The sequence below is a fragment of the Corvus moneduloides genome, chromosome 12 (genome assembly GCF_009650955.1).
Source record: "Corvus moneduloides isolate bCorMon1 chromosome 12, bCorMon1.pri, whole genome shotgun sequence".
NCBI lineage: Eukaryota > Metazoa > Chordata > Aves > Passeriformes > Corvidae > Corvus > Corvus moneduloides.
The window spans coordinates 19,854,187-19,872,133 of NC_045487.1; the positions used below are offsets into that span (position 1 = coordinate 19,854,187).

At 41.5% G+C, this 17,947-nt stretch overlaps 1 protein-coding gene across 2 annotated transcripts in view; it reads left to right on the plus strand.

The window, feature by feature from the left end:
- The window catches only part of KIAA0355 (KIAA0355 ortholog), a 65,461-nt gene that overhangs the window by 27,998 nt on the left and 19,516 nt on the right, over positions 1–17,947 (plus strand). For both annotated transcript variants that reach the window (XM_032121594.1, XM_032121595.1), the window contains exons 2-8: positions 42–1,371; positions 8,353–8,559; positions 10,907–11,047; positions 11,330–11,425; positions 11,565–11,726; positions 12,671–12,829; positions 17,237–17,334. In XM_032121594.1, the coding sequence (XP_031977485.1) occupies positions 877–1,371; positions 8,353–8,559; positions 10,907–11,047; positions 11,330–11,425; positions 11,565–11,726; positions 12,671–12,829; positions 17,237–17,334 (1,358 nt within the window). In that variant the 5' untranslated portion in view covers positions 42–876. The remainder of the gene's footprint in view (positions 1–41; positions 1,372–8,352; positions 8,560–10,906; positions 11,048–11,329; positions 11,426–11,564; positions 11,727–12,670; positions 12,830–17,236; positions 17,335–17,947) is intronic.

Below are 17,947 nucleotides of genomic sequence, written 5' to 3' on the forward strand. Positions count from 1 at the left end.
TGTTCTCTAACATGTAAACTTTTTTTTTTCCCCCTTCACAGGAAATGACCTAGAGGCCTTACAAATACATTTGTGCATTTTTGTTCTGAGTCTGCAATTGAGGGCAAACGCAGTCTGGAAGCACCACTTCTTAATGTTACAACGGAAACAACTACCTCAACAAACAGGGAAAGGGGAAGAAGGCTTGCAATAACAAACACTCTAATTTTTAATAACTTATACTTGCAAAGTCTTCTGTAAACAGTCCAGATTTTTTTTCCCCCTCCAATATTAAGAAGAGACACTACAAGTAAACTGAGTTGGCAGACTGGATCTGTCAAAACATTTGAAGATATTTGATCTGCTGACATAAGGATTTGCTTTTTCAAGGAAAGAGCCTCTGCACTGCTTTTATAATCGCTGTTGATCGGTGGTTTGCTCCACTTTTCCTGATACTGCTAATGGGAAAATTGTATTAAGGTATTGCTTCTAAAACTATTACTTGCATTGACAAAATTAACTTTTGTAGACATAACAGCAAGTGACAATGTTATGCTCATGAAGAACTTGTAGGCAATCACTTCCCTGCTCCAGTTGGCTTTTCTGCGTGCGGAGGGGATACCAAACAAGAGACAGAGCATTATTAAGATACTTGGGCTTGCTTTTTGAGTACAGTTTATAACTGCAGCAGGGCTGCACCGAACACTGAAAACACGGAGTCAGCAAATCTGCTGCCTTTCCCACTGCTGATACAGATTATACAGACGCTTGCCTTTCTGAAATGCCTTTTGTGAAACCTATGTACACAGTCCTGCACTGTTACTGTACATAGATACTCGAGGAAGGAATTTGACAAGTGATTGTTAATTCAAGAACTCTCTGGACAAGCACTCACTTATGTATTGCTGCAGTGCACAAGAAAGCAAAATGGACTATAAGCGGCGCTTTTTGCTTGGCGGGTCCAAGCAGAAAGTGCAGCAACACCAGCAGTATCAAATGCCCGAGCTGGGCAGGACCCTGAGCGCCCCGCTGGCATCGGCCACCCCCAACGCCCCCCTGGTGTCCCCGGCTGCTGCGGGCGGCTGCTCCCACCCCGCCTCCCACACGACTCCGATCGCAGACATCCAGCAGGGAATCTCCAAATACCTGGATGCACTCAACGTGTTTTGCCGTACGAGCACTTTCCTTACAGATCTTTTCAGCAGTGTATTTAGGAACTCGCACTACTCTAAGGCAGCTATGCAACTGAAAGACGTGCAGGAACATGTCATGGAAGCGGCGAGTCGACTCACAGCAGCAATAAAACCAGAAATAGCAAAAATGCTGATGGAGCTGAGTGCAGGAGCTGCAAACTTCAAAGATCAAAAAGAGTTCAGCCTCCAAGATATTGAGGTAAGTTACCTTGGAGGATACTGTTTTGCACGTGAATTTGTATCATTCCTTTTTAACTGAATTTCTGTTCTCAATCCCTCCTGCACCAAAAGTTTTCTCCACCTTGCTATGTAATTGTGGGTAATGCTGGTGAAAAAAGAAACTCTTCATTTCTTTTTTATCAAGAAAGTACTAAGTCATTTGCAGGATCTGACCTCCATCTATATTAAATTAGGTATTTAGTAGGTATTTCTGTAGAAGAACCGACTAGACAAAAGTTGTTGACCATTTTCTGTTTCACGTTAGATAATGTTTCTAACAATGTTACGCCATCATATTCTAAATCAGCCTACACTTTCCTTGGTATTATGCATTCCAAGGGAAAACCTGAGCACATGGGAGTAGCATATTGTCATCAGTGTTTGAGTAAAACTGCGTATTAGTTGACTAATAATATTTTATCCCTCTTTAGAACATTTTTTGTCTTTTTGAGCTGTTGTGTGTAAGAGGAAAATACCAGACTGTGTGAGAGATCAGTGCTGTGAAAATTTGTCATGACTTTGCTGTAATATTCATACACCGGCAGCGAATGCCCAAGAATCAGGATTCAGAGAGGATCCCCAACTTCCTGCCATGCCTGGCTGGGAAGGTCTGGGTATTTCTCCTCTAGTAAATGTGTTATGTAGCAGGCAGCGTTAAGTGATAGTCACAGATAAATCCCTGGAGTTTTAAGTAGTTCCTTGTGTTTTGACATACTTCTTTACTTCGCAGCAGTCTTTGCAAAGTTATTCCTTCAGAACTGCATCCTGAGTGCAAAACTTACTTTGAAGTTCTCTTGGTTTTGATTTAGATTTCAGGTAACTTTGTATGAGTGAGTGTTTGTGCCTGTCAGGCATTATCTGCTTTCTCTAGCTGCACCACTTCCAGATGGAGTCCTTAAGGAGGATGCAATTTGTCCGTCCTAGCTCTCCCTGCAGTTGTGTACTACAGTTCTCAGTGTTGTATACTTGGTATAGAATGAAGTAGGATGGGCTATATATGTGTTATAAATGCCTTCTGTAGACTGGTATTTTTAAAGACAATCCAATAGCATCACTCTTTAGCTAAAGCTATAGCAAAAAAAAAAAAAAAAAAAAAAAAAAAAAATATATATATAGCTTTGGCTTAAGCAGCAGCAGAATGTAAGGATTTGACAGCAACTCATGTGGTTGTTCTGTGGGTCAGTCAGGACTGTGGTGTAGATGTGTGAATTCCAGAGGCAGAGGGGTTGGGTGGTTGTGCCCAAGGAGCAGCAGCTGCTCACTGTTGAAATGGACCTTGGCAGAGGCCAGTACAGGAATACATTTTGTTTGTAGGTGACTTGAAAGCACAGGATGTAAGTATGCTGAGAGACCTGCTGAACTAAAAATAATCCTGAACAAACGAGTTTTCCAGTTGGGATGGAATTCAGAGGGGAAAGCAGAATGTTGCAATATTTAAAGAGACTTTTTCGCCTCAGGAGTGGACCCCACTGGGCAGCAGTTCTGGAGAGCAGTCCTAGGGCTTGTGGGAGTCGTGTTGGGTGATAGTGTTGTGCAGTTGCAAGTAATAAATCAGTGCTGTTTCTGTTGTGCAAAGAGGCAGTTACCATGTATCTAACACAACCCTAACCTGCAAGAACCATCAACTGAGCCCTGAACTCTTCCCTGGTTTTTATGGCCTTAAACACAACAGTGCACATGCGCAGCATTGCTGGTGCACTTGGAGAAACAGGGAGCAACTGGAGAGGCAGCAGAGGAGAGTAGCAAGAGTAGTCAGATATCCAGGAAATAGGACATCAGAGGACAAATTGAAAAGATGGACTCTGCAGAAGGAGAGGCTGAGAAGGAAAATGAGAATTGCTCAAGTATGTGAGAAGCTGCCAGAACATGTCAGTGTCTGTTCTTCATGTCCATGTAAGGTGGAGCAAGGAACTTAAATTTCAGAAGGAAAGATTTACATTAGATGCTGTGGAAATCCTTTGTAGTGTTAGTGGAGCACTGATGTGGATTGCTACAAAGGGTAGGGAGCAGAGCTTACAGAAGGGATTAAACCTGCATCTGGCAGAACTGACCCAGGTGAAATTGCTCCTTGCTAGGGGCAGAATGATGACCTGGTGAGATCCTCTCCCATTGTGCTTTTCTGGGATTTGAAGACTGAGCTGTTGATGCTGAAATTTTAATTTGAAAGTATAGTTTCCTTTTTTCCCCCCTGGTGGATAGAGAAGTTAACATTTCATAAAAACTGCCAGCAGGATTAAAAAACTCACAATGTAAGCAGAAAAATATAAAGGGCTCGCCTGACTTCATCAGAGTTTGCTGAACAGGGAAGTGATGGGGGAAGAGTGTGAGGCAGCGTAATTGTTCCCCTGGAAAATACCAGGAGGGGAATACAGGTCTGTCTGAAGTTGTTTTTGGCAGTTTCTCCAGTAGGTGACTGAAAGAACTCTCAGCTCTGTCAGAGAGAATTGAGAGATGGTCAAACACCTGAGTGGCAGCTCAGCAGTCCCCTGAGAAGGGCTCTGCAGTCTGTCATTTGGTGGATGGAGGCTGGTGGTGTAGAAGCAGTGGGAGGTGAGTTGTAATTCTGGGTGCAGTGGGACAGAACCCCAAATTCATGAGAAGGACATGAGAATGAGACTTCATATGCATGAGCCCAGCTCAGGAAAATGCAGTTTCCCTAAACCTTGCTTAACACAGGCTGTATGTTTTTGGGAGGAATGAGGAATCCAAGTGGAGCAGCTTTGGCTTTAGGAATCAAGCAGAGAGCTGTGGCTTTTCTGAGGTGCCACACGGCTTTATCCACTGTAGTGGGCTCTGCCCCCCAGGGAAGGCAATGTCAAGAAAACTTAAGCTTTGATTAACATACTTGACTTGAATTTGGACTGAAAACTGTTGTGCAGCCTGGGCTATAGCACCACGGGGTGAGGTTTTTAATTTATTTATTGTTACTTAGAACAAAGCTTGCTAGTTCAGAGCTGTCTGCCAGGCTGTGTAAGAAGGTGACTTCTCTTGATCAAAGTGTGTTGACAGATGGAGTTTCCCAAGGTTTCTTAATTTCAGAAGTGCAAATGCTGATTTTTATTTTTTTTCTTTTTCTTTTCCCCATTCCAACACCTTTGAATTCTCAGGTGTTTTGTGCCTGTATGGGTGAAGAACAGCTTGGAAATCAGGGTAAATGAGGGTGTGTTTTCCATATCTGTTTGTCAGCTGGGGGAATGCTGTAACTCTGTACTTCTGTTAATAAAAGCATTAAGGGAAATCCATGGGGAAGAGTAAACTGGTAAAAGTAAGTGTATTTCCCCATCTCTTGTGAAGCTTTGCAGAAGCCTCAGTACTGCAAAATATAAAGAATGACCTGTAGTTACACAGGGCTTGTGTATTGTCTTAGAAGTGGTAGTAATGAGAGGGATGTATGCGTTGCCTTCCTGAACAAAAGGGAAGCACGAATGGGCACCAGATCTATTCTAGGGGTGCTCTGTTTTGTATTAAATGGAGATAATTTTTGGCTTTTATGTGTATAAAATAGCCTAAGATTTTTGAACAAGACGCTTGTGAGACAAAAATGTCTGAATAATTATTAAATGTAGGTTTTCTGTAGCAAACATTGTAAAGCTCAGTTTAACTGTTTTTTAAAAGATTCTTTCCTGGGATTTACAGGGATTGGCTCCAGACTCTTCAGAGTTGAGGAACTGTTAGTAGCAAAAAAATATGTTGTCTTACATTTTAATTGCTGCTTTTTATTTTTAAAATGCTTCACACTTGATTGTTTTTTTGCTAAATGATAGTGACCACTTCAGTAGCTGTCAAGATCGGATTGTTACGAGTGGCTTTTAGGGTCACTGTTAGAAGAAATGAGTCTGTTGGGTTGTCCAAGTCTCCTAATAGTGTAAAGGTGCAGCTTCTGCTGGAATCTAGTTCAGCCTGCAGGTGATTCCTCCCCATGGGCAGGATTGAGTCTTCCTTTGGAGGTTTCTGTTCATGAGATCACTCACTGGAACTGCAGGGCATTGCTATGTAGTGAAAATGAATAATATTCTGCCCACTTCTGGTAATGTACGGGAGGGTTGTTAGTTCATGATGGGACACACCAGTTCAGTGGCAGCCAGGCCATGCCAATACTGACTCTGTTATGAGAAACCACTGAATAATTCTGTTGTGGTGTTTGGATTTTTGAGCATTCTGCTTGTTTAAGGAACCAGCCAAAAAAAAAAAAAAAAAAGGGAAAAAAAGAAGAAAGTTCTGCTGCATAAAATGGTACTTGGAGAACTGCAAGTCAGTGTTTGTACCAAGTATGGAAGACTGGCTCTTGTTATTTGCTAACTTTATTACTGGTAGTGTTCTGTTTTAAGGAATCTGTTGTACAAGATTTGCTTGCCAAGCAGTTTGTATGGCATCACTGTTTAGCAATGAAAGCTGGCAATTTGTGTACACTTTGTCCAGTGGAATATTCCAAAGTTGATTGCATGCCCCCATTAGGAGGATAAAGTGGGACAGAGTAACCTAACACTTCATCTCACCTGGTGCTCCCCTTGCTAGGGAACCAAAAGTCCCATTGCTTCCAACTGTGCCTCAGCAGGAAAAGAAAGATTCCTTCAGGCAAGGCTCTGCTGAGACAAACAGCTCTCCTGCCTGGTACAGGTCAGGGAAGGCAAGGTGCTGGGGCTGTATTTTGTGGGATGAAATGTTGGAAGCTGAGGACCTCATTGTTTATGCAATATAAATGAATCTAAGGAATTATTTAAGAAACCATCACCACTCCCAAGGAGATCTCACTGGTTGACACCTGAGATGATTCCGGTTCAGCTTTGATTCCTGCATAGTTTGTAGGGTTTGTGCTTATTCTGGTCTAAAGGAGGAGAGTCACACACTTTTGCATGGGAAAGTAGGGAAAATAAATTTGAAAAAGAGGTGGTAGTGTCTCTAACTGTGGAAAACTGCATCTGTGTGCTGACACTGTTTGCAGGGATGTGCAGCAGAGATTCCCTGTGTTGCTCTGCACAGGGGTCAGTGCCCAGCCCAGGCTGGGGGAGGTCACCACCAGCTGCACCTTCCCCATGGATGAGGCAAAGTTTGGGCTCTTTGGCAGAAAATCTGACCAAGTGAGCTTTAAAGTGAGCTCTTTAAAGTGAGTTAAAGTCCATTAGTCCAAAAGAAATGTTTAACAGAAAGTCCTCCACTACTTTGATAGGGAAGCAGTTAAAACCATCCTTACCCATTTTGGAGGAAGGCTGAAATGGATTTTTTTAAAATAAAATAAAAAGTTCAGTAAAGCAGATGTTACTATTTTTCTTCACTGTTTAACATTGTAAATTATAGTAGGAATGTTGTGTGCTGCCGCTTAAAACCTAAATCATTTGTTTATTTTGAGCGTTATTCCCAGGCTGGGGAAACTTCAACCTTTGTACCTTAAATATTCTTTGAAATTTAATCAGCTTGAAATTCCTAATGAGTACTAGTTTCATCTTCCCCTGAGAACTGCATTCTTCCTACACAGAAATAATTCAGATCACCAGTTGCTTCTTCCTGCAGTTTTCTCATAAATCTTTCTAATCTTGTACCCAGGAAAGTTGGAGTTTTCTTCATTTTATCATTTGCTGACTGTTTTTTTTTAATAAGGCAAGCTCCACTTTCAGAGGTCAGTCAAAGTACCAAAAATGTTTAATTTTATGCCTTGTACAAAGAAGGGAAGTGATTGAACCAGAATGGAATGTCAAAAGGAGTCTGGATGCAGTGGAAAAGAGCATTGCCACCAGTGGTTCTTCTGAAGTAGATAGTAAATGCATATAACTGTTCGTGTGACCGGAGAGTCCTGCCAGGAAGATACATTGTGTCTGAATAGTTTTATTCCAGAAGAATGTAGCTGAAAATAAGCCAGATGATTTAGTGGCTCCAAGGCATGATGGCTTTGTACATTATCTGTGTATTTTATGAATTATTCCTAAAATGGAATTCTAGATGAATCTTTTTTTAATAAATCCAAGTCAAATACACATTTAAAAGCGCTTTGTCTGATAAACTCCATAAAAGAAACACTTTGAATAGCTTTTAAATACTTTCTACAGGGACTTGGAAAATCCTTCTTTCTCTGCAGCTCTCTAGTTACACTTGGTTGTCAGCTTTTTCCTGCCCAGGGCGCGCGGCCCCGGAGGCAGACGGAGCGTTCCCGCTGGAGCCCTTGGCTCTCCAGGATGTCCCTGGATGGTGGCACTGCTGTTTTTTGCACCAAAATCCTCTGACACAGAAGCTTTGCTGTGCTCATGGTGCCTGAGGCATCTGAGTGTGTTTGGGCACAGTTAGAGGGACGTGGATGCTGAGGTGGGATCTCCTCCTGGCTCCGTGCTGGAGCTGCCCTGGGCCTCCCTGCCCTGCCGCGGCCTTTCCGAGGGAGCGGGGCCCGTTTCAGCGCAGTGTTCCAAGGGCACGTCGGTGCCAGGGCTCAGCTTTGGGCAGCGAGCGTGGGGCTGTGGGGAAAAGGCTGCTGATGCCCATTGCCTGCCCATTCCACTCTGCCTGGAGGGGGAACTGCTGGGCAGACTCCTCACATTTTATGTTAGTATTTTTAAACGATTCGCATTTTGTTGTTGCTGTTTCGGGTTTTTATCAGAAATTCAACCAGGTCTTTGTGCAGGTAGGTTTTGCTGTTGACTTGGTCCTTGTGATAATATGCTACTCCCATTTTTGTGCTTGATTTTGCCAAGTAACTGAGCAAGTTTTTCATTTGTCAAGTAGTCAGAACTTGAGTATAGAACTAAAAATGACTCAAGATTAGTCTGGTGTCCCCTTCATTCATAGAAACTAATGCTCACTTACTCTTATTTTAAGTAAATGATTAAATATCGTATGTTACTTGTGATCTGAAGCATTAATTTAAAAAATCAGAGTTTAATGTAGTTCCTTACCCTAAACACCAAACAAAAAGAAAGAAGGGAAACTTCCATGAGCTCTCCTATGTGTGTGAAACTGGTTTGTTTGTCTCCCACAGGTACTTGGGCGATGTTTCTTGACAGTGATGCAGGTCCACTTCCAATTCCTGTCACAAGCTCTGCAGAAAGTCCAGCCAGTGGCACACTCCTGCTTTGCTGAAGCTGTAGCTCAGGAGAGGAAGAACGTTAGTGGGACTGGAGCCTCAAATATAAGCCCCACAAATGAGCTGGAAGATGCAATAAGATCATGGAGAGGAGCAGCAGAGGTATGGAGCTCTTACTGTAGTCACAGCAGACTTAGTGAAACCCAAAGTCAGCCTGGGCATCCTAACAAAGGAAAAAAATAGCTGATTTTAAAGACATGCTGCATTTGAAGGGGGGAACATGGCACAGTTGGTTTCAGACACTGAAATTCATTTTAGTTATGTGACGATTGCCCTATCTTTCCCACTTGTAGTTTCCTACATAGATAGGGTTGTGCATTAGGAGCACACAAATAGTGCAATCAGATTTTTGTTATTAGTAATGAACTACCAGTGTTCAAATAGGGCAGACAGAGGGAATTAAAAAGCTCAACGAGTTTTTGTGAAAACAGAGCAAAATCTTGATGAAAAAAAATCTAGATAATATCTATTTCTCTCACAGTTTGAGCACGAATTCTATTTCATACTTTAAAATCTTTGTGGTGGTTTTTAACACTTTTGTCTTCATGCTGTTAAGCTTGATGTTGCTTCATCCACCCATTGCTGGAATGTGACCCATCTTACTTAAATGTGCCACTCTCTGGACTTGCACTTTCACAAACATGTGTCATCTGTGAAATCCTTACTTTGCCAGCCAAAGCCAGTCCTTTATAAAGACATTCAGTTTTATGAGGTTTTCTGCTTTCCCTGGCACTACTGAAGTCTGGAGACTGGTAGGTCAGAATGGATTCAGACAGAGTGTGTATTTTCCTTGAATTCAGATGACTTGCAGCATGTGCTATTGCAGTCTCATGTGGCCCACATGGCTTGTTAGTCATCCTGGCTGGAAATCTTGTCTCCATTTATCACTAACATCTGCAAGGTGTAGGAAAGCAAACGAGTTATATGAATGAAGAGGAATTATATGTGATTTTTACTGCAGCCTAAATTTATTTCACTGGATGAAATAGGGATTTGGGAGTGCTTTAGGTGTATTACAGATAATCATAACAGTCTAATCTTGGTATTGCTGTACTCCTTTGGCATAAAAGTAGTTAATTTTACATGTAATATGCCTAGTTTCTTAAAACTATTACAATTTCTAGAAATGCCCTGCAATTGCTATCAAATTTGCTCAAAACGTGGTTAAAATTAAACTTGGCTTCACAGAATCCAGGAGCTTAACTTTCTTTTTTTACCTTTTGAGCAACCCACTTCAGCTATTTCTGTTTTTCAGATATACAAAACCTGTATTTCAAAATAGTTTAATACAAGTATTAAACTAATCAAATCCTGTATTAAACATACATGGAGAGGAGAAAGATAAAATAGAGATTCTCCATAGTTCCAGAATAACAATAGAATAAACTTCTCAATTTTTATGATGGACTGAAGTAACTGATTGGGAGTATTTGTGTGGGTTATTAGGATAGCATAAGAAAAACATGTGGTTTCTAACTAAAGAAAATCTCTCTCTCATAATTATAGATAGACTAATATACAAATCATTTTGATAGAAGGGAGATTTGAAATACTGAACTCTTTGCCAATTTTCACTTTGGAGTGGAAGGCAATCCATTGTTTTCCTATAAAATCAGCCTCTCTGGCAGGAGAACACTGCTGCTTCAGAGTAAAGTTTAACGTGATGCTTTGTCAGTAGCTCAGAACTGGTTTTGCTCTTTAAGATTTACTTTGGGAAATGCAGTAATTCTGTCCATGAGGTGAGCCCATGTCTGTCCATTGGCTGTAGTACCAGAACTCCCCAATTTGGACGTCCTGCTTTAGAGCAAGACTCCTTCCTAGACTGGAAAATAACCCACATCTATTTGCTTTACCCTGCTCAGCGATGTAGGATTTTACAGCTAAAAGTAGATATTTGGCTTATTTCTTGTTTTTCAAAATCATATTACACAAAGCTATTTTCTTGCTGTGCTAAGTTGATCTTAGCATTGTGTGGCTCTTCTCAAATTGCACCACAGAAATCACCCATAATTTTATGAAATGTGTCATCCTATGAACACAGGAGTGCTTGTACACATGATTTAGCATATTTTCTGTTTCTGGGGCAAGTTTCTGTTGTAGTTACGAGTCCCTCCTCAGGTAACCACAGCCATGGTGTGGCCTGTGTAACAGGATCCCTGGTCCTGAGAGGGAGCTGAAATAGTAACAGCAAACAATGCTGAATCCAAGTGCTGGCCAACACCCCTGTGCTGTACAGGTTGCGTCAGAGTTCTCCTTCCAAAGTAGCAGTAGAAGTTGAGTAAGTTATAATAAAGTCTCCTCCAGGTCCTTTCCCCCAGGTGCTGCTTCTCATCTCCTGTAGAAAGTTTTAAAGTCTGTGGGCTTTTTTGTTCTTCTTTGAAATTTAATTAAGTTTGACCTGGTTTAATGTTGACCCTCCTCACCCTGGATTTTTTTTTTCATATTACAGGCCACATCTCGACTGCGAGAAAGAGGATGTGATGGATGTTTGGCAGGAATTGAAGTTCAGCAACTTTTCTGCTCACAGAGTGTGGCCATCCCTGAACATCAGCTCAAAGAGCTAAACATGAAAATTGACAGTGCTTTGCAGGTGGTTTTTCAAGTCTGCTGCTTTCATGTGCATGTAGTACAGTCAGTGGGTCAAGGAATGAAATAGGGAAGGAGTGTGTTCCTGCAGGATTGTGTACCACAGACAGCTCAGAGGTATTTGGGAATTACAGCTTTGGAATCTTATGTGATAAATGTGTGTATGCCATAGAACTGAGTGGGGTAAATCCTGGTGCCAATCCCTGTCTGCACCCAGACACACTGACTGCGTGCTTGCTTCCTTGCTGATATGCCTGTGCTATCTCAACTTTTTGTTTAATGTCAGGCTTACAAAGTGGCTCTGGAGAGCTTGGGCCATTGTGAATATGCAATGAAAGCTGGCTTCCACTTGAATCCAAAAGCTATTGAAGCAAGTCTTCAGGTAGGATCTACTAAACCTGCTCTCCTTCATCCCTCCTCGCCTTGAAAACGGCTACTTAAGATACACAAGAATTTGGACCCATATTAGGATTTTGTAATGTCTTAGTTTCTTCTATTTGATCTGTTCTTCTGTACTTCAGGGCTGTTGCAGTGAAGCTGAAGCCCAGCAAACAGGAAGGAGACAGACTCCACCTCAGCCCATTCAGTGTGAGCTGCCCACTGTCCCTGTCCAGATCGGATCCCATTTTCTGAAAGGAATCTCCTTTAATGAGTCTGCAGCAGAAAACCTGAAGCTGAAAACGGTAATAACTCCTAATTAACCACAGGAGTAAAGGTGGGGGGAGAAAGAGTGGAATTCCTTAAAATGTAGAGAACAACAGAAACAGAAGTTTAGTGCCCAACTTGTGTTTGAAAGTTGTTTTTTTCAGCCTGGCTTCCTCTGGAAACACAGTGTTGATAACATTGGAGGGCTACGCCTGTTTCTGATAACATTTTGACCACCTGAGCAATTTTGTTCCAATCTGAGAGAAGCACAGGCATAGAGATCTAGGAGGCAATGAGGCATCAGTGAACTTTCTGAAAATAGATGTGTTAGGTATCAAGAGGTACAGAGGGAAGTGAGCCCTTATAGATTCCCCAGCCAGGTGATGCATGTCAGAGCCTTCATCTTCTTAGGTGCCCAAATAAGTCAGCCCAGCCTGGTGCTAAGGGAGGTACTTGAAAAAAACACTTTGTAACAGAGCTCCTTTTGATGTCATCTTACAAACTTGAATCAATTTTTTGAAAATAATTTTAAATTATGGAGAAGTTAATTGTATTTTCAGTATAAACAAAGGGAAAATATGTCCATTCAGAAGTAATTTGGGCAATTTTAATCAGTGCTTTCACTTTTTAGATAAACCCCGTCTTGCTCCTGAAAGAGTTGAAATAATAAGTTGCTCAAAATGCTGCTTTTCTGTTGTCTTTGCAGTGCTTTTTGTAGTTTTGATTAAACTGGTTTGCAAGAATATAAGCAGAAATACTGTTTATAATTTTGGAGCAGTATTGTGTTCCGAACAGCAGAGACGATCTTCCGTATTTCTGTTCTGCAGTGGAGCTCTTCTAGTTCTATAAGACTGTTCAGAGGTTGCAGACATTATAGCTGTTTGAAAAGCATGTAGAACAATGACAAATCCATCTGGAAGCATTGGTGGTACCATTTGTGAATCATGTGTTGGGTAGGACAGAGTGTTTATTATTTTTCCAGCACACAATGCTGCAGTTGATCAAGGAAGCCGGATGCCATAATGGACTCACACCCCGGGACGACTCTCCTGTGACTGAAGTATTGAACCAGGTCTGCCCTTCCACGTGGAGAGGAGCCTGCAAAACTGCTGTGCAGCTGTTATTTGGCCAGGCTGGGCTGGTAGGTGACTACCAATAGTCTTAGGAAAACAAAGGTTATGCAAACACCCTGAAGAGAAACTGGATATTTTGGAGTTTAGAAATTAATTTGCAGTGTCTTATCTGTGTTGCTCTATTTGTAGTGCTGCAGTTAACTTGATTTCTGAGCAAAATGTATCCTTGTAGAATGGGACTCTGTAGGTGGTGTCCATAGTTGACAGGAACAGAAGAATGCTCTGGCTGCTTCCTGGTCTCCGTTACAAGAGAGAACACAAGGAATGACACTTCTGCTTCACAGAGAAATAGATTTATTTTCAAATCTATAGATGACCATGTTAAAAAGCTAAACAAATCCAAACACACATCTGCCCCCCTCTCAAATTAGCTTCAACGCCTGCCATTTTTTCATTTCCTCTCTGCTTCAAATGGAAGCTGGGTTTCCTGCCCAGCGTAAACTAGCAAGTCTCTGCACCAGGTAATGCTACCTGACATCTCCAACAGAAGACAGAACAATTAAATGCCTTGCTGTAGACATATGTGTTCTTGAGGGGAAGAAAACCAGTGGAATTTACAATATCTAAGCAGCTGATAAAAATAGATGCTTGGAACATACTCTGATAAGAAAATGCGTTTGTGCTCCCATGACTAATTACTGCCATCTCTGCACTCAGTGAAGTGTTCATGCATGACATGTAGGTTTTTTGGACTACTGTGGGTAGGGGACAAGGCTGCACCTTCAACATAGGAAGGAAATGCTCACGTAAAGGTACACTGTAGCCTATGATAGTTCTGTCAAGTATTCTTTGAATTGTCTTTAACCTACAGTGAGTTAAATGCTTCTTGCTGGTACAGTGGTGATTCCTTGTTCAAGGTGATGCGAGGCCATGAGGGCTTCGTAATTAATTTCTGATTAAAGGACCCAAATAGCTGCATACTTTGTAAATACGGTTTTCAGACAAATCACACAGCTGGTTAAGTGACCTAGACCTTCCATCCTAGCAAGTTAAACCATGTGCTTTTGGTACTGTTAATAGGTTCTCCAGTAATGGTGAATGATAAATTGGAAATGCTGAATTTGTCAGATATTTCTACTTCAACATCCCTTTGATACTAGGTATCAGATCTTAGATATTCCCTTCATATTAAATACCTGTTAGAGAAGTAGGTTCCAATTATACTGGAATTCAACTGACTATTCATGTAAGGGCAGCCTAAAATGCAAGGTGCATCATTGTCATAGCAGCAGTGCACCTGCTGTCAGTCCTTACCTCACTGAGATACAGGGATTTAAGGGTAGGAGATGGTAGTGCTTTGTCTACAATGTTTTACAGGGAGGCATAAGGAAGTGATGTCTTTGCAGGGACAGAGAAACTGTGGAGCAGTAGGATTTATCAAATTTCTCCTTAGGTGTTTTGAAGGAAAACATGTATTAAATATTAATAAATACAAGGAGGACTGGAAAAAAAGGATATGGTTAAATGGGATTGTGTCTTCAGCTGCCACAGTTCGTGGTAGGGTGCTGGGAGTCAGCAGCAAGGTACAGGAAATGAGGCCAAGAAGGAAAGAGTTTCTCAGCAGCCCTATGGGAGTGTGCTGTAATTCAGGAGCAGTTCTTGGCTCCTGAGTGTCTGGATGAGGAGTGCCTGGGAGGATGCTGCACCTTCCACCATTTCCTTTCCAGGGGGTTTCAGTGTTGTGCACACCCAAGTCCTGCCCCGAGGAGGTTTGAGGAGTGGCACAAGGCACATTTGGACTCAGGAATCTGGAAATCTGGTGTCCCCCAGTCTAGACATAACGAGTTAGACCTGCTGGTAATTGAAGCACTGGCATTCTTCTGGTTTGTCATCACTTTTGGAGAGTGTCAGCATAAAACTTAACATTCTCCCAAATGACAGTGCTGAGCTATGGAGTTTTACTTGTGTTGAATCCTCATGTCTCCAAAGATTTTTGCATGGACCTGAGGTTCCGAAAGTAGCAGGCTTCACTCTTCAAAGACATGTAATGAGCTGTGCACATGACAGAAGACCTGCAAGCCTTCTCTCCTTCATTCTCACTTTGATTTGTTACAGTTTAGAGGGGTGTGAGCGTTGAGGTTTTTCTTTATACACTATGTGCCATCTTTTTTTACAGCATCCAATTATGTTTGTATGTAGCTTCATGCAGTGACAAGAAATTGTAATTTGCATCTTTAAAGAATTCTTTGGGTGGAAGGGAGAGAGGAAGCACCTGTAAAACAAGAACAATGGATGTCTTGAGGTGCAGGAAGCTGTTCTCTAAGCACCACCAGGCAGGGAGGGAGGATGTGTTTATTTTAAGTTTATTTTGTGAAGAAGGCAGATAAGTGAATCATGGCACAGTATTATGTAGGCTTTGGTGTACTGCTTTTAGGTACTGGGCTGTCTGCATTCATTCAGAATTGTGTGTGGATCTGTCACTTAAATGCCTAAGTCAAAAAACAAACATGACTTGACAGTCTCACTGTCTTGTCTTGTGCCTTTTGAGAAGCAGATCATTAAGTGTGGAAAGCACAGTGAGATGTGCCTTAGTGTGCTTGGTTATTTTGGGCTGTAGTTTATTAACATAAGAAATAATTCGAAGTGCGGATTTTCAGTTTTTACCTTAGCATGTATATAATAATTGTATTTTCAGATTTGGGTCAGCTGAAGAAATCTGCATGTCTGAATAAAAATAATGTACATTCAAATAGCTGAATTCAGAGGATGAGCAGAAATAAAAGTTCCAGTTGGCTTCATGCAAAGAGGTTAACAGATAAAACTTTTTTTTTGTGCTAGTAGATCTTTCCATAGCAAAAACCAACATGCATTGCAGGAGCACTAAATCTCCTAGTAAAGTGTAAATCCCAGGTGTCCTGACTGACAAATGTTGAGAAATGGAAAGCTTTTTGCAAAGGGAAGAAATGAAGGCGTGTCCAGGGGGAAGAAACACCCTAACAAAGCCTGGAACATGGGCACTACCATGCACCACAGGCAGAAGCTGGCACAGGTCTGCACAAATCAGTGTTTCAGCTCTGACTTCAGGTCTGAGGTGCAGATTGTGTTTTTCTTAGGAGTTGAGAACAATCACTCCCGAGTTCAGTTCTCCTTATCACAGTTATAACTGCAGTAGGGCTGAATTGCAGATTACCAAATTAGATACAATGAAAACATACAAACACCAGGAAAAGAGTACTGGGGTTGCCCTGTTACGAAATAAGAGGTATTTTCATGGGTGGATGATAGTGTGGCCTTTTGTCACCGTGCTTAGACATGCTTAAGATTGAATAAACCTGGGCAAATGCTTAGAGTCAGCTGAAGGAAAATGAAGGCCTTAGGCTAAAATACTTGGAAGGTGGGAAATAATTATGTTCAAGTGTTACTTGATGGTTTTGTTAAAGTGAGAGAGGAGAAGCTCAGCATTATGTTTTACATTTTTTCATACCCAGTAACAGACAACCAGTTAGAAACAGGACCAGTGTAGGTTAGGTGATGGCAACAAAGTCAATAATGTCCCTTGGGGCTTATTTATACCAGAGGACTTTTGCCATTTCAAGGATAAATGGTACAGCTAATCTGCTAGTCACCGAAGCAAGAACTGCTGACTGCTGCCAAAAAGCTGCTGTTTTCAGCATGACCAAAATAGGAAATTATGGAAATGATCAAAAAGGCCAACCCATACAGACTGGACAGCAGCAGAAAGCATGAACCAAATATGGAACTTACTAAATTAAAGGTTAAATGAAGCTGAAGTGAATCCCTTCCTTTCCCATTTCCTAAAAAGAAAGGTTTGTGACACAGGGTTGATTCTCAAGGCTTTTCTCTTCCATATGTCTTCATGACATCTTACAGATGGCTCAGTGTCCAACAACTGAACAGTCACTTTGCTTCTCTTTATTTAATCAGGAATTAATAATAGTACAGTTTCAGTAGATGGAATAGAGAAATGGTGTGGAATTTTATAACCTTATGGGGGGGGATGTATGTTAGGAATTGTGAATGGTTTCTGGCTGAATATTACTCGTCTGTATCATACCATGTGCTGCAGTTAAATTATTTAAAACAGTTTGCTGAGTAGGTGTTTGGGAGCTCTTAAAGTAAACTGTGCTAAACTTCTCAAAAATAAGGGCTGTCATGTGGAGCCACTGAGAACTACCAGCAGGGAGGTAAAGCAGCTGGTAACTACATAGTGATGCATTACTACAGGATGTAACTGAGAAGAATTGTCCTTGAAATACAGGTTCCTGTACTAAACTAATTTTATATTAAAGTAGAAGTAAACTTATGGTGATTTAGTGAGTTGGTTTGGTTTTATTTGGGTTTTTTTTATACCTGTAGTATGGCTGGGAGGTGAGATTATTAGAGTTTAACTAAAAGGGTGATAAAATAACTAATTCTTAAAGTAATTTCCCTTTTATTTTCATTTTATTTGCTAGGTGGTAGTGGACACGGCACAGATTGAAAATAAAGAAGCCTATGCTCCTCAGATAAGTTTAGAAGGATCAAGAATTGTGGTGCAAGTTCCATCAACTTGGTAAATAAAAATACTGTATTGCAGATTGTGACTGAAATATATTGGGAAAATTGTTGCAGTACAAATGGAGGAGAGAATGTGCACAATTATGGCACAGCTTCCTGAAGTTCCTCTATCTGGACTGGTTGAACACCTCCATTCCTGATGGGCTGTACTTCAGCTGCCTCTGTAGGAGGCAAGGCAAGGGAGGCTGTGCTGGGGCACTTGGACTTGAAGAAAATGTAAAAGCTTGATGATAAAAAAGAAGGTTTCAAAAATAGTAATCTGCCAGTACTCCTGTTGTGCTCTGCCCCAGCAGGTCCCAGCTGTAGCTCAGGAAGGCCAAGAATTGGCTGAGTTAGTGTGACAGCCTTTGCTCTTGCTTCTGTGGGCTGTTCTTCAAGGGCTGTCATGAACCATGGACCTCTGGGCTCCAAGAGATGCTGTTCCTGCCAGTTTAGTTACCTGCCTAGGAAAGAATGGTTAATCTGCAGTTTGTGAGGATTTCTTCCCGTTCAAAACAGTGGGAACGGGAAGAAATGGGAGCACTTGTCTCTAACTTGGAAGCAGTCGGTGTTAGGAATTTCAGTCCAACAACAGTTGATTCACTTGGCTCCTTACAGGAGCAGCCTGT